This window comes from Tribolium castaneum, chromosome 5 (genome assembly GCF_031307605.1).
Source record: "Tribolium castaneum strain GA2 chromosome 5, icTriCast1.1, whole genome shotgun sequence".
NCBI classification, from domain to species: domain Eukaryota; kingdom Metazoa; phylum Arthropoda; class Insecta; order Coleoptera; family Tenebrionidae; genus Tribolium; species Tribolium castaneum.
Window position 1 is genome coordinate 7,249,617 of NC_087398.1, and position 16,598 is coordinate 7,266,214.

Genomic DNA, 16,598 nt, shown 5'->3' on the forward strand with positions numbered 1-16,598 from the left:
GATGAAATAATATTGCTTTTATAAAAGCAGGAAACCTTCGTATTGTCACTTCCGCCTCGAGATACACAAAAATCTCACACGGCTGCTGTGTTTATGGTGTCATTCCCATAATTACGTTCCCATTAAGCGTGAAATTTGCGAAATAAATCATCCTGTTGGTGATGTGTTAAATTAATCAGTGGTAATATCTACCAATAAAACTACTTCGTCGGGAAAATAATTCACATTTATTGACGATGTTTGTTACAAAAATTAAATTTGATAAAAATTTCAGTTTTTAGTACGGGTTTCGCATGTTTGTGGATGTGGTGAATAATCAGGTAATTATAAACATTGAAAGCTCTTTATTATAATAGACGAAACTGACAAAAGTACGAAACAAATTAACTCAATGGTCGTCTGTCTATAAGAACAACACCAAAACTAAATATTAATGTTTACAAAAAACTCAGATAAAAACAATTGTTGGCCACACGCGAAACGAAATGATTTAAAAGAACATACATTAAAAATAAATCATAAATAATTATGACGTCAAATCGAAATAATCGTGGACATGTTATTACTAATTGTTCGTCCGGTTAAAACACAATATGAAAAACTCAGATCCAACGAAGAAGACTTCATTCTGAACACTTATGAACCAAAATTTGATTGTTTGTGCGGAAACATGTCCAAAAGCCAGAGTTCAGAGTTTGTAAAATTTTGACGACCAATGATTCACAATCACGCTGCACACTCCTATTTATGAAATCCCCTACATGATAAAATATTGGTACTCAGAGAATTCACAATATATCATTTATATTTACAATATCAGAATAAGAATTACAAACGAATAAAAACTAGTGAAAACAAAATCATAAGTCCATACACTAAATAAAAAATCAAAAACAACTATTCTAAGCCTTTTTAAATCATCGGTTCTAACTTAACTTCAATCACAGACAAATCATCAAGTATTCGCCGTTGATATTTCTTAAAAAATGCATGAGCGGATGCAACAGATTTAAATAGAATTGTTGCTTGTCGCTCTTGCCTATCCACTCGCAGTTTCTGAAAATTTAACACTAAGTAAATATCAACTACCGGATAACCACCAAAACTAAGGACAAATATCAGTCTTCGATATCACAGAATCGACACTTCAGTGAAACTTATTATGAATAACAACCACAAATATTTGAATGGCCAGTTTTATTCCACCTGGCCTTATCTATTTTTTTCAGAAATGTACTAACAGAAAATGTGAGCTACTAGAACTAAAGCTTCGCAAAAAATGTCAAAAACACAAGAACACCGTATAAAAAATATGAACATAGATTATATCAAACTGGCCATCAAATAATTTGCGATGAGATATTTAATCGACCTTTTCAATAAATAAGAGAGAGTGAAAGTGAAATTATAAAAATAAAACGTCCGTTTTTTTGTTCCTAAACATGTAAAATAAAAAACGACTGTATTTAAATAAAAAATAAATAACTAAAACGAACATAAAAATTACCGTTAAAGCAATAAATTCTCCCTAGTAATACGAAACAGTGTTGACAAAAATTTTAACGAAAACAAAATTAAAAAAAACTTTTACCAATTTGACCACCGCATATTTTTCAAAACCACTTAAAATACAAAAAAATGTGACTACTAAAGTACTAGAAAATAAAATATTATATAAAAAAATCCCGGTGTCTATATCTTTATCCTCAACTGTTTAAAATGATATATTAAAGTATTTCCCCGAGACTTAACCACCGCACCGGTAAAAATAAAACAAATCCGTGTCTTCAGCGTCTCTAAACGCCTTTAAGCCAATTCTCTGTAACTTTCTCCATTTTTTATATTTTTTAACCGTATTCGAAATGTTTGTTGTTGATAAAAAAGTCCTGTCAAATTGTTTTACTCTCTCAATGTACGAAAATGAATTATTTTTATTGAAAAGGTCCAAAAGTCAATTAAAATTTAATATTAAATTTCACTGAATTCGTAATAAAACTTTGTAATCACAGCTTTCAAAATCACATAAAATCCATGGCACCTCAGGTACTAGAAGGAAGTGGAATTAAAATTTATTTCTTTGTTAAACCATGAATAACAATTAAAAGAAAATAAGTCATTGAGAGAAAAAACCTTCAGTGGAAAACTCGTTTTCGATGAACATGACCTCACGACCACATCTTACCTAAAGATTTTTACGAAAAAAATCGAAACTCAGAAAAGCTAAAGCCGACGTTCAATAAAAGCCTCTTATCCAAAATTAAAAATTTTAAATCGTGGAAAAGTTACAACCAAGAAACAAATTTAAGTGGAAAATATCGACAAAACGAAAAATCGAGTTGGTGAAAATGGGAACCGGAAACCCCTCCAAGAGAATAAAAAAATCAGTTATCTTACCTGTACTTCGCCAATGCCTCGAGTCAAAGCCACCAATTTGTTTTGATTAATATTTGCCGACAAATTATTGACAACAACCAGCCTGGTATCGAGCAACGAACTATCTTTCTTCAACACCTTCCGATTATTGAAAAAAGCCGACAGACCCTGCCCTACATTGGAAGATTCGTTAACCTCATTGCTGGGTTTAGGAGCCCCAGTTGACGAAACGGGTAAACCACCGGTTTTCCCCTTAACCATGACCACTCTATTAGACATAAAGCCACTAGAGGACGCTTCAGTTTTCGGCGTGCTTTGAACTGGAGCGCTTTGCGGAATCTTATTGGTAATTTTAAACGTAAGATTAGGAAATTCGTCAGAAAGATCCGAATCAACGTTAGAATACTGGGCCGAATTTTTCGGTTTCGCGTATTGATTTTGAACGGTGGCTGTGTCAGCGACACGTTCAAACTGCGGTCTTTGAAAGTTAGCAGGTTTGGAGAAATTCGCGGAATTTTCCGGTTGTGGTGGTGGCGGCGGCGGTGGCAATTTTTTCGCTTCTTCTTGTTTTCTCTGCAGCATCATTTGCTTCCTTCTCTCTTCTTTCAGGGCCAATATTCGCTCGCGTTCGCGCTTCTGTTCTTCAATCTTCAAACGGTACAATCTTGTTTCTTCATCTTCGAAATCCTTGACACACCGAGTTTAATTCAAAGTTCAAATCAGCAATTTTTTACTTACTATATTTTCGTCTGGAGGTACTTTTTTGTCCTCATTCTTCGATTCTTTAGTTGAGTCCGCTGACTTTTTATTACTAGATTCGTCAAATTTTGGTCGCTTTTCTGGTTGGTCGCTTTTAGCGCCAGAATTGTCATTTGTGCGCCTATTTCGTTGCACGTCGAAATTATCATTATTTTTCTTAAACGTGGTATTGTTAGGTCTATTTTCAGTTCTGGTCTGAAATTGTTGACCACTTTGTACGTTCTGATTTTGGCCTTGTTTAAAATCATTTCTGTAAGAATTGGCTCGAGTTTCGTTGAATTGATTTCTATTTTCAATTGGAACAATGTGGGGACTACTATAGTTTGGGCGTTTTGGAACACTACTAAGATTAGTATTTCTATTATAAGAATTGTTACTGGCGTAACTTGAATTTTTGTTCTGAAAGTTGGTATTCTGGCTGGGCATATTATTGTAAGGTTTTCTCCTAGTTTCATAGTTTGGTCTAACGTTATAAGAAGAATAATTTTGCAAATTGAAACTACTGTTATAGTAGTTTGTATATGAGTTGTTGAAATTTTGTGGTCCTCTTGGTAAACACGGCTGATGAGATGATGTACTGGACTGCGCTGCATACTGTCCTCGAGAGACCTAACGGGGTGTATAAATAACATCACTACATAAACTATGAAAATATTGTAAAAACATCAAAGCGGGTACAAAAACTAGTTTTTATTTATTTTATTTTTATTTTATCCTCCTTCACACACGCTTAATATTACCAGGGCTGTTAAAAAACTGTCTTAACAACACTGCCATGACGACTGATTTTAGAACAAGCAGTTTTTAGATTAAAATAAAACGTGTTACGAATGTAAAGTAAAAATCCTAATAAAACGTATTACTACTATTACAAAGGTGCTGAAGTCGTGCTGAAGACAATAAAGCGAAAAGTTTTTCAGTAGACAATTTTCCCCCACCGTTTTCTGTTTGCTTTAAAAAATGTACGCAGAAAATAATCGGCATATAATTATAAACTAGTCTTCAAGTCAACTGAAAAATCATTGACAAAGACACTAGATGCCCAATTGAAATAAAACTACACAGAAAAAGCTTCAACGAGAAAAAAAAGAGATAATAGAACACCGTTGAAATAAAGTTGTAGAAGCAAGAAAAATATCAATAATATTTAATTAATTTCGTGTGTATTTTATCACTGGTTAAATTCTGAAGAATACGTATTGAATTATTTTTTTTAAGATGAGAACTGTGTATAAAGTGTAAAACAGATCCTGTCATTTTCAGAACAGTAATACCATTTTTTTCGTGTTTAATAAAAATTATTAGAAACTAGCATCGATACAGAAAACAGAATCTACTAGAAACGTACATTTACGGAAGAATTCAAAACAGAACATCTCAGAAACAGAAAAGTATTTCCGCAGAATTCCAGTGTAATACTTGGTTTTGTAATAATCTGTTTTTTTTTTAAATGTTATTACACAATTATGTTATAACACTGAAAATTTGTGAACATTTATTCAGTGCAATAATGAGATAGATCCAACAATCAAAAGAGATATATTAAACCTGACATTTCATTATAAGTGTTTTCATAAATTTGAAGACATTATTTTTAATGGAGTAGTTTTTATTAAATAAAAATGTTTAAAGTGTGGTTCGTTTTGGCTTGGGTTTAAGGATGTTTCCAAGACAATTTGTTATTGTTATTACGTTTCTAGTTTTTGTTCTTTTCTTTATCTTATTAGGTGTTTAAAAAATTCATTTGCACATTTCATGCATTCCCTGTGATAATCACAGATTAGATAATAATTGACGACTACGAAGCACACAACTGACCTGATTATCAACACTTGGCGAATTCCACTGGCAATAAGGCTGCGTTCGAGAGAAAAATCGTAGAATTTTCGCCGCTTCATCTACACTAAACTCACCTGGACTTGAGTATTGTATGGCGGCGGAGAAGTTTGAATGCCTGGCGGAGGTTCAAATGATAACGTTGGTTGATAACTGTTCACTGGAGGCTGGAAAATACTATTCGAAGTTTGAGGTAACAGCGCGGCTAAGTTATTAAAAATTTGATTTTGGGGAGTGGTTTCGTAGTTTAAATTATTTCCGGAGACCCATGGTTGAACGTAATTGGATGTGTTGTTTTGGGGATATTGAGCGTTGTTATCCCAAGCAAGTCGGGCTAGGATTAACAAAAAATAAAGCATTCGTTGTAGATAGTTACGCAAGCTTACTATTTTCACTAACACGCACTGTTCCCTCGTATCTTGGGTTGATTAGAACGGTTCCGTTCCTGCGTCTTTGAAAATTGTTTTTGGCGTAGTTTGGGCGTTGTTGGGAATTGCCGCGTCCCGGGTTCCTCCACCTGTTGTCGTTTCGTGTCAGAACCTTTGGCGCACTTCTCTCTTTAGGAGGCGCTACTTGAGTTAAAAAATATTAGCTGTTGCAAACAAAGTGCTTTATCATTACCATTATCTTGTTTCTTGGGTGCAATAGGGTGGGTTTTAACGACCGGTATATGTTGCGTGTTTTGTGGTTTCTTTTCTGATGAGAACTTCTCGTCTTTTTTAACTTTGGGTTCCTGCTCCTCCTCAAACAAAAGTTTATCTAAAACAACATTTGTAGTTCACTCGATTTAGTTAAATGGTAAAGTATTACCATCAACATCTTGAAAATCTTCCTCAATGTCTAAATTGAGAACATCGTCTTGATCATCGGAATCGGAATTCGAGGCTTTCTTGTACACCGCTTCCGTTTTTGAGTAGTCGTCATCCCCTTGAAGCAGAAGCTCCTCTTTCTCTTCACTGAAGTCGTAAGGTTCACAGTCGGAATCACCGCCCAAAAGATCGTCGTCACCCCTACACAAAATTATAACTTAAATGACTAGAGCTGGTCTCATTGTTGAAACTAAGGCTTTTCTGTTCGAATGAAAGTAAATCCCAACAATGAAAGGAAACTTACATATCGGACATTTTGTGAGGTTGTAAAAAACACTATTCGAAGTAAATTTGAAAAATACTAACTTACATTACCGATCAGACTGCTAATTTAAACTTTGAACGCAAATTTTTCAAGAAAAAAGGCCCAAAAACATGAGTTTTGTGGTTGTTTGTAGGTTAACAAATTGCTGACGAAAGTTAACGAACTTTGCCGAAGCCGAAGTCAAAACGGAAGCAGGAAATGTGGCAACAGTTTAGAAATATCAAGGACTTTCCTTTTTAAAAATTTTGGAAATTATTTACGAAACAGTTCAAATTGAATGCCTTTATAACGTTAGTGAAATGGTGATAGTTAATCACAATAACTTAAATTAGAATGAAGCAATGAAATAAACTCAAAATCAATTATGCAGCCAAATATACTCCAAAGAAAAAACTCGAAACAAAAAATTAAAACCGGTAAATCTGCAATTAAAGGAAATGGTTTTTAAATTGGCCATGAACTATAGACCTAAACGCCTTGCATATGTAATTTCGCATCAAAATAAAAATGACAACACATCCTCTCATACTGAAAAGTAAAGTGGTTGTTACGATAATAAAAATCAATTATAAATTTTATTAGCTTCCCCGGAAACTAAGCCGATTAGTGATTAGTAATTTGCGTGGAAAACTTCAGTGTTTATCCTTTATTTCATTCTTTCAAATACTTTATCAATTCCAAGCTAAAAATAGGTTGTTCCTATTATAAATCAAACATTAATTTTTCCATTAGCGTGAAAACACTAATAAAAGAAATTCGCTAAAATGCTCCATATCATATAATAACACTGTTACCATTACGATTTTTACAAATTTCTAGTCCAAAATAAGCACAAACAAATTTACGCTAATTTCGTTGTCATTGTTTTTATTTTGAAAAACAGGTGCAAATTGAATAAATTACATGTTTCAACATTTAACGTAGATGTGGGGACAAGTAATTTATGCATTTAGTGGTTATATAAGAAAATTTAATTCATAAATCTCTAATGTTTATAAACTTGCGGCGACACTTAATACAAATATATCGTATTATTCCAAAATCAATGAGATTCTAATAAACAGTCCGTCAAAAAATTGTCAAACAAATATAGCGTAAGAAGCTACTAAAAATACAAAACTAACTTTGGTATAAAAAAGAAAGTTCTGAAAATATTAGACAATCTATTTCGATTAGTGTCAATTAGATGTGAATATTTTTAGCGCAATAGATTAGCAAATTGGTCACATTTTCACTTACAAATTGAACCAAAATGCATGGAGTTAAAAACCATAAAAAATGTAGATAGAAAATTAATTAACTAATGAACAAATACCTATAATTTTGACGTGTTCGAAAAAAATAAAGGATAAAAACCGTGACCTTTGTATTTGAGTGACAACTTTTTAAATATATGATGATGTTTAGCGGCCACTTTTTGCTCGCAATAAAATGCAGAGGGCCTCCAAAATTCGCAATCCACCCCTGTAGGGGTTGACAGCAGTGTTGACACTTGTCAAATTTTTCTCTGACAGACGCACTCTTGATGCCTTAACAAGTTTCCGATTTTCCAAAAAAACGTTTTTTGGTGGAATTCTTCAAGCCTTGTGACCCCCAGCCATGCAAAATCAGTATCCTTCGCCCGAGCCACTTCCTGGTGGCTGGAGCCCCGCCAACTAGCGCAATTACTCCAAGTGACGGCCTGGCAACAGCGCTTCCCTCCATTCCAGTTTCCAACATTTTTATCATACCCAGAGGTTATCTATTACCACACCGAAAAGAAGATGTTTTTTAAGCAGTTTCAGCCCGTTAATTGAATAATATTCCAAAGGCAAATCGCGCAGCACTCGCGTCATGTGCTAACGCGAAATCCCTGCGCATAGAAGTGAACTCGGTGACCCGTCGGTGACCAAATCATATGACTTGAATGCACGTGATATTTACTGTGTGAGTGGACTTTTTCTGGCATCAGGCAAGGCGAAATTCGTGCTGCTCGTAAATGATTCTGATCAGTGAGGGCTCGCTGATATGGCCCTATTCAACAAACTATTCTCGAACCGGAGGGGCACACACAATAAGCACCAAGAGAATGTCAGGTAAGAGTCGACCACACGGGGCTTTTTCGCCAAATTAAAAACCTCCACCACTTCCCTGTCCCCGACCTTACGATCATTCATAAACGTGGATAGTGGGTTGCTTTGCAATTTTTTTATTAATGAATTGCAGCGTTGCCGCTGTGACCCATTTTTAAGTGCCCCTAATGGGGAAAGTCATCCCCGAGCGGACCAATTAATTTCAATTAATTTAACGTATAGTTTCTTATATTGTGTATATTTAGGCGCGTTCCCGCCTTCTCGCGTGACGTTGTCCTGTTTATTTTTTCTTTGTACCGACCCACATCACATGTTTGTTAAGCAATAGTCACATGCTTTTATGATAGGAAAGGACGGCCGTAATTACACTGCAATGTTTAGTTTTGCACACCTATTAATAGCCCAATAACAATGCCAAAATAGATGTGCGTTGCTTTTTTCTGTTGACAAATTATAATAATTTTTGTGTTAAGTCAATAATGAATAATGCAAAAGTGGGCTAAAAATAAACCCATACATAGAAAACACGAAAATATCAATTGGCGATTTTTCTCGTTACTACTCGTATTGTTTCAACAAATTAGTAACGAATGTTTGCGAAAGGAGCCAGAATTCTGTTTATTGCACTACTCGAGTACTATTTTTACAGTAAACAGTAATAAAAACCGTGCATTTTTTAAACAAATTCCAGCTACACTTTATGTGCCAACTGGCTTTAGATTGGTCGGAAAGGTATCGATTTTGTGAAGATAATTAAAATTTTATCTCAGTCATTTTTATTAATTTCGATAAAAGTCAGGTGTGCTATTTCAGTTATTTTATCAAAATACAGCAAGGTAATAACTAACGATGGCTAAGCGCCCAATTAATTGTTGTATGTCCAGTATTTACGATTTAAAAAAAATCACTTTGAAACTTCGTACAAGACTTATTTATGCACTACTGGTTAAACACATTTTTATTAGAAGTTTTCTTGGACGTAGAATAATTGTGCTAACATGAAACTATTCAGAATTGTGTCATAACACAGTAATTGTGCGCTTTATTTATTTAAACATATTTAATTTTTATTTAACTAAAATTTGCAGCAGAATTTTTCAAAATATTTTCCATTAAACTTATGGATATCAATAGTTTAACAAAAAATAAAGTGGCTCTAGTTTTAATAATTTAATAAACTGGGAATATATTTCCAAAAATTGCTTTTGGATTTTTTTATTAGGAAGAACTTATTAAAAAACAAAATCCTAATACATATGGATTGTCTAATTTTTTTTAATGTTAAAATTCTGAAACAATTAAATGACATCAGGGACCAAAACCTCACCTAAAATTGAGCTACAATACGAATTTTTACTTTTTTAGTATTTTGATAACGCTGATGGTTTACAAAATTTTACATTTTGTTTGTTGCTGCAAATCTAACGCCTGATTCTTTATACTTTTAGAGTGTAGATTTCAAATCTGACGTCCAAAATTGGCCATCAGCTCGAGTTTTCATTTTAGAGCTTATGAAAAGTGCAAAAAGAGCTAATAACTTTAGCTGTTGGAAATCTCTATACAGGTGACCTTATTGAGAGAAATAATAGTATTTGTATTATCAAGGGATTTTGAGAAAAATGAAATTCATTAAGGGCCTGAGAAATGATTGTCGGTTCACTATTATCTATCGACAAATGTTTATTCCCTTATTCTGGAAACATACAAAAACTGCCAAGCTCTCTCCCGGCCGTAAAATAATTTTTGTCGTTAACTTATCATTAACTTGAAGGCTTGGCTTAATCTGCATTAAAAAATGAATAATAATAAGATAGCAGAAACGAAAACATTTTGGCTGATTATGACTACATGTCATTCTTTCGCCCTATCTTGCTTTTTAAGTTGAACTTAATTGAGCTCACCGTGAGTTGCGTTTTTTGTTCTAGTGAGAAATTTTTTGCATTTAGTAAGGACCAAGTACGAGTCGTGTTATTCAGAGAATGTGACTTCCGCGGCCGTAAGCTTTTATTCGACTCAAGCTCCGTCAAAAAAGTACCCATCAATGTTACGAAAACAGGCGAAGCCATCAAATCGGAAAACGAAAAATATTCCGAAATATCGGACGGTTACGGCTATGTGGTAAGTACATAAAATAAATCCCCCAAAAAAATTAAAACTAAAATTTTGTAACAGTACACAAAACCTGAACCCGACTTCAGCCAGCTTGCCGAGATGGTTTTCGGTTCGGTAGCGATGAGTTTTAGGGGAACGTCGTTCAAAATGCATAGCTTGGAGTCTCCGAACAGACTAATGTTCACACAGGTATTTCTTGCTCGAATAAAGGGCCAGTTATTCCGTGTAATTCGCCGATTTTAGGTGTTTTCTAGTCCTCGTCTCGCAAACCATGGTCGAGTTTCCATTTCTAGTCGTAGTGATGCTCATAGCCTCGAACATTCCAAATTAGACGATTCGGGCGCCAGTAGTACGAATTCCATGAGTGAACACTTGTCAGTACACAGTACAGCCTCAGACACCGTTTTAGGTAAGCAGTCCTGTACCTGAAAGCAAAATCTTTATTGTGACACGAATGGTTTTGGAGCACGACCAAGGAGTGCTCTAACAAAACGAGTAATATACTATTTTTTCTACTTTCTATTTTTGTTCTTTGTTTTTGTTTAGTTTAACTTATCAAAATTGTTCTGTAGTCTTTATAAATAATGCCGTTTCATTTATGCATTGTATTTATAATAAAATAAACTCATTGGTCGAATTCAGTTTGCAGACGGCCTCAGAGCGTCCCATTGGACGTGCCAGTCTCCAACAGTGTATCCATGTCAATCCCCAGCTTAATCGGCGATTCCGGCTACAGTTACTCGTTTAACAACCTAACAGCAGGGCCCCCATCGTCCTGGGGCTCAATTTATGGTGATAATGGTAACAAACCCCCACACTTAAACCCAATCACCCCTTAAAAACCCACGAAATTGTAGGTAGTTCCAAATCGTTGTCTTGTAGCAGCTTGTACAAACGTTGGTTGCGTCGGACGAGCACATCTCTGGAAAACTCTGGCCAGTCTCTGGCCAATTCCGTGCAAGAGGGGGATCACGTGAGACACCATCGCAGCAGCAAACTGGGTCTGGCCCTCATCCTGCGGCTCACATCAGGACAGGAAGAGTTAGTTTAATCACTTGAAGTAAAAATAAAGCCAATTAAATTAGGTGTGTGCGAAGGTTTTTTGATTTTTTCTTTCGGAAATAGGGAGCTGGGCCAGTTCCTGATGGAGCACATCTCTCTCGTGGAGTCAATGCTGTGGCGGGCGCGCCAAGTCGTCGAAATCGCCTACATCAAGTCGCAGAATTTCGCCTCGTTGATGGTCGAATTGGCGAACATCTCGGCCCAGTACCTAGTCAATCTGCTCTCTGGTTCTTACCTTTCCATGAATTTGTGGCTGTCGCTGTCAAATGGCTGTGATAATTACAACAGTATTAGTGCATTTAGTGATAAGAGTTTAGTTTGGTGTGACAGGGATTTGAGTTGCTCGACCAGTTCGGTTAGTTCCTGTGGGAGTGCACTCAAGGAGGCGGACACTAGTGGCGATTTTCACTTGTTCAATTTCGCGAAGTTTCTAAAGACGGACCCGTTTAATATTAAGAAGAATTTTTTTGGCGAAAACAGGATTATTACAGCCGAGAGGTTCGTGCAGGATTTTTGCGAGCTGCTGGAAGATATCGACATTAAGGACACTAACTTGTAAGTTAATAATTTGGATTTTGTCTTGGTGGTAAAGAGGGGAATATTTTTTCATTTTACAGCAGTATTAAGAACATTTTTGAAACTTGCTTACAGGATACATCCTTCCACTTGGGCTGTAGGGGAGAAAGTGTTTTAAAATGCTATCAGTGCTTTATTTAATTCAGAAAAAAAATCCTGAAAACTGAAAAAATTCGTGTTCTTTAAACAATATTACTTCTCTTCAACAGTGAGTGTTAAAGAAAAAATGAAATACTTTTCTACCTGTAGTGGACTCTTAGGAATAAAGTGGCTTTTGTTTTAACTTGAAATAATCAATCGTTAACTCGTAAAACTCTTAAAACGAATTTACTGTGTCGCACATTCGCAGGTGTGGGTTATAGTCGGAGAGCACTTACCTCGTTTACTGAACACTTATTTTTATGCAAAATTTTCTGATGAATTCGAATCCAAAGTTAGTTTTTCGATTTTGAATTGCCTTCATTACGAAAAAGACGTTTTTGTGGTTGTGTAAATCCTACTGACTGCGCCAATTAAGTCTCTAGAAAACTACAATTGGTTTGAATTTAGAAGAATATTGAAGAAAATCAATCGTAATAAAACGTGTTTTACCGAATTACTGATTACATTGTTATTATATCTTTTATTTTTTGTATCTGTTTGACTTTTTTCAAAGACATCAAGATTGACTTTCTTTTGATAAAACACTGTTTTCGTCAGACTAAAGTGATAAAATACGATTAGGCTTCACGTTTCTGACAAGTTTCTTTAAATTTTTATTTTTTCCAGCTTCATGAGTACTCTTCTGACCGCAGTTCTGACATATCACTTGGGGTGGGTCAACACCTGCTTGCCCTCGACCGGCGACACGTCGCAGCCCAGACACCCCTTCAACCCCTTGTGGGGCGAACTAAGCGATCTCTTCGGGGCCGTGGGCCACCCGACCAAGACTGCCCAAACCATAATCACCGGAACGAATAAGAAAGATCTGATTTCGAAGCTGTTAGTTTCAATGACCTATTTTATCCGCTGCTGTGACGTAGACAGGAGAGTCCCGATCCGTGCCGACGTCCACGAGGAGAACAAAACTGTGGAGAAAATCTGTCGGGAATATTCGTGCATTCCAAAAGAGAATTACAAAAAGTACGAGGATCACCTGAAGGAGATCATGAACTGCAACAAGGAATTTTTCGCAAAGTGTCACAACAACAACAATTCGTGCAAAAGTGGCGAGTTGGAGGTGTCCTTCAAAGACTCTGCGTTTATTAAGACACATACGTGCCTAGGGGACTTGTCCAAGTTAGCCGAAGAGGATTCCTCCGAGTGTGTGTATCCAGAACCGAACTTTAAGCCTTTGTATCCTTCACTACGGGCTGTGAAAATCGAAGAATCGCCCACCGACTCGGTCTCATGTCCTCCAAGCACCGACGAAATTGTGAAAAAAGTCAACACGTTGTGTCGCGTCCCCAAAAGCTCGGTCCTCTCCCAGTTGGATAAACAAAAAAATTACGCCACGATCGTCAGCATGGAAAAACAAATGCGAAGCGATGACTTCGAACCGAAACCGCCCACTTCGGACAACGTCGTGTTCGTGTTAGGCGACAACGAACAGCTAATCGGGATAAAGAAGCGCCCCTCATTCTTAGACCTGTCCAAGCAAATTCGCGACTCAGACTTTGTGGAAAACACGGACAAGTCGTTGGTCAAACCGAGCACCTCGTGGTCCACTCGCGTGGAGAAGGAGATCGGGGAATCACAGAAAACGTGCGACACTCGGAAAAAATACCCGCGCTCGCAGAGTGAACCCCCGGAAGACCGGAAGCTGGACGAGGCGAAAAATCAGTCGAAGTATCGCTATTCCGGGGTCAAATTCACCCTACAGCAGTACCCCCAGATTTTGTCAAATTACATGAAGAGCAAAAACGTGGAAATCTCCAATTTGCAGTTCGGCGATAAGAGTTTGAAGCTTGACGATTTGTCCCAACTGAGCGACACGATTATTTCGAAGTATCCCGAGCTGGACGAGGACTACGACGAGGGCGAGGCCCTGCAGACGCCCTCCAACGCCTCCGAGCTGGAGTTCACGAGTGATTTGTTCGTCCCCTCGTCCGCGAAACAGACGAAGGAGTCGAACGTGGAGCCGCCCAATCAGCATGTGCCAAATACGACCACGAATTGTGATGAGATGAAGACTAAGCGTAAAATTTCGAATAGTTGCTCAGTTTATAAGATGAAAGTTACGAATCTGCCGATGCCAAAGTAAGGTTTGGTTGGGTTTGTGTTTGTGACCAACGGGGTGTTTCAGGTCTAAGTTTTACAAGCCGATGATTAGTCCTATCAGATATACGTCGTCACTGATGAGGGCAGCTAGTGATAGTTACATGCCGGACATGGTGTTGCAAGGACCAGTGGTGCCGAGGCAGAACTGGGAGGCGAAACTGAAGAGTGATTTGGCTTTGGCGAGCCAACATTCCCTCATTGATCAGCCGGTTGAGGAGGCTGTGGCCGTTATTGCCAACACGGACACTTGGTATGCTTTCACTAATGTTGAGAAATGAACTATTTTTTAATGTGTTTTGCAGGGAGGTGCAGCTCATGTCGAGTCACACGTTCCTCATTGACAAGGGATCGTCAGGGATCAGGATAGGCATGTCTCAGTTGGTCTCAAATATGTTGGAGTCGTTGCTCCAGATGTGGAAACTCAAAGTCCCCCCACATTTCGTAAGTGACTGGTGGTTGTATTCTTGTTGTTAATTATCATTTGCAGTGTCTCATGCACATTGAGCAGACGCTTCAAGAACTTTGCATACGATCCAAAGCTCTCGCCGAGTTGCTTTTAGCCACAGAATTCTGCAACATGGAACAGCTGACATCCGCTCTCCAGTTGGAAGTCAACGACGTACCTCTTTTACTGGCTGTGGCTTCGACGCATTCGCCACAAGTGACACAAAAATACGGCCTCAGTTTTCAGTAATTTTATTGTCAGTATAATCTATTCTTTATATTGTATTTATTTTGTATATAGTGGCATTTTTTAATTTATATGGAATAAAGTTACTGTTCACTAGGTGTTTAGTATCCCTTTGTGATGTCTACGACTGCCGGCAGTGACTGTTGCTTTATGTACATGTTGTAGTTGGTACAAAACTGCTCTGCAATGTCTCTAGCGCGGCTCATGCCTGCCACGTGGGGAGTGATTGTTATCTGGAATAATTTTAAAGTTTTTTAATAAATTATTGAAAAACGGACCTCTTTGATTGACCAAAGGGGGCTACATTCGGGCAAAGGTTCGACGTCAAAAACGTCTAAAACGGCCCCTGATAACCACCTGTTCTTGATTGCTTTAATCAGTGAGTCCTCAGAGAGAATATTGCTTCGACCTATATTTATCAAAACGCTTCCTTTATCTTGAAAAATCAATTATTCAACCGAACTTGGCCATAAATCAATCACCTGCACAATTTTTTAAAACATCATTATCCAACAAACCGTCAGTTTCCCGAGTTGAGGGCAATACACTAACAATGTAATCGCACTCTTTTAAAAGGGACGGTAGTGTTTCTTTGGTGTGATAGCTTGAGACATGGCTATAACCATCGCCTGGTGGTAGTGCTGGTCGGCGCCCAAGCGCGAAAATTGTAGCCCCTAGCATATGTAATATTTTCCCGACTGAAATGTTTGCAGAATAAAAAAATGCATGATTGTGATTATTACTTTTGCTGCCGATGTTGCCCACACCCAGAATCCCTACTGTTAAGTCCGAAATAATGCGATAGTCGTTAACTTTGCCCTCTTTGTGCCACAGCGTCTTCCGTTGATAATCTCTCAATTCGCACAAATTCCGTTCGTGGTTTACAATGTGTGCAACCACGTATTCGCCCATTATTCTGCCAAAGTGGTCCCCCGTAAACCTCGTTATTTGGTAGGGCAGTGGTTTGTTTTGGATCAAGGGCATAAGTTTGTCAACACCTGCCCATGTTCCTTGCATCCATTTGGTATTGGGGAGATCATACAAGTAATTTCCCACTAAATCAAAATCGCAGACTAGAATTTCAGACCGTTTGAATTGTGCATCATGTTCTGAAATGTTTGAATTGAAGGGACTTGTCGTTAATTTAGGAATTTACCTGGGTCTTGGACTTCGTGGAAAGTTACACTAGGTAAGGCCCTTATCAATTCTTTTAGTAAATTTGGGGTTTTACTTAGGACTGATACAACCGAGGCCATTTCGACACACCATGAAGCACGTGAGAAGCACTTGCATTTATCTGTTTTTCTTTAATTACATAACCTTAACGTCTCATCGTCAGTAACAACTTTGAAAAAAAAATTAGTAAGATAGAGGTGCGTTCTTGCGTAAATTGATCAATAACAATGCGATAATTTGAATTAACCACATTATGGTGTCCTCCAAGTTTTACACATTAGAATTTCGCGCCACTTTAACCTAAAAAAAAAACTCATGCAACTTGGAGCACACCTTAGTATCTCTGGTTGCATACGCGAGTTTAAAAAAAATGTGAAAAGCTGAAATATTCTTTTATTACTTACTCTGCAAATTTTACTATACTTTTAATAATAAAATTTCAGTATTTACGCTTTTTTAAATATGTTCCAAAGAAAAAAATATTTGAATTACGTGGAGAATCTCTTAGTTCAAATTATAAAGGTTCTGCTGTGGTGCAACTTGAAAAC

At 37.1% G+C, this 16,598-nt stretch overlaps 3 protein-coding genes across 7 annotated transcripts; 1 reads left to right on the forward strand and 2 right to left on the reverse strand.

Moving 5' to 3' along the window:
• Positions 1 to 208: 208 nt before the first annotated feature.
• On the reverse strand, positions 209 to 6,295 carry LOC103313094 (hypothetical protein). Of its 4 annotated transcripts, none has more exons than XM_008195450.3 (9): positions 6,148 to 6,295; positions 5,779 to 5,978; positions 5,590 to 5,727; positions 5,355 to 5,540; positions 5,046 to 5,302; positions 4,951 to 4,989; positions 3,112 to 3,741; positions 2,395 to 3,060; positions 209 to 1,056 (listed from the first exon to the last, which is right to left on the reverse strand). In XM_008195450.3, coding segments are annotated over exons 1-9 (2,262 nt in total). In that variant the 5' UTR covers positions 6,150 to 6,295; the 3' UTR covers positions 209 to 912. The 4 variants fall into 4 exon arrangements, with proteins under 4 accessions (XP_008193672.1, XP_008193670.1, XP_008193671.1 ...); XM_008195448.3 differs by having other exon boundaries at positions 6,082 to 6,293; XM_008195449.3 differs by having other exon boundaries at positions 5,355 to 5,537; positions 6,082 to 6,292.
• Positions 6,296 to 7,607: 1,312 nt separating this feature from the next.
• Positions 7,608 to 14,970, forward strand: LOC659174 (uncharacterized protein). Its single transcript, XM_008195447.3, has 11 exons — positions 7,608 to 8,177; positions 10,100 to 10,292; positions 10,347 to 10,475; positions 10,530 to 10,695; positions 10,929 to 11,087; positions 11,144 to 11,327; positions 11,412 to 11,903; positions 12,693 to 14,162; positions 14,209 to 14,433; positions 14,486 to 14,624; positions 14,671 to 14,970. Exons 1-11 carry the CDS (start codon positions 8,110 to 8,112, stop codon positions 14,875 to 14,877), a joined length of 3,432 nt encoding a protein of 1,143 aa, XP_008193669.1. The 5' UTR covers positions 7,608 to 8,109; the 3' UTR covers positions 14,878 to 14,970.
• Positions 14,864 to 16,358, reverse strand: LOC659092 (glyoxylate/hydroxypyruvate reductase A). Of its 2 annotated transcripts, none has more exons than XM_064357168.1 (5): positions 16,031 to 16,358; positions 15,618 to 15,983; positions 15,357 to 15,572; positions 15,153 to 15,310; positions 14,864 to 15,082 (listed from the first exon to the last, which is right to left on the reverse strand). In XM_064357168.1, exons 1-5 carry the CDS (start codon positions 16,128 to 16,130, stop codon positions 15,077 to 15,079), a joined length of 846 nt encoding a protein of 281 aa, XP_064213238.1. In that variant the 5' UTR covers positions 16,131 to 16,358; the 3' UTR covers positions 14,864 to 15,076. The 2 variants fall into 2 exon arrangements, with proteins under 2 accessions (XP_064213238.1, XP_970517.1); XM_965424.4 differs by having other exon boundaries at positions 14,864 to 15,107; positions 16,031 to 16,357.
• Positions 16,359 to 16,598: the final 240 nt, after the last annotated feature.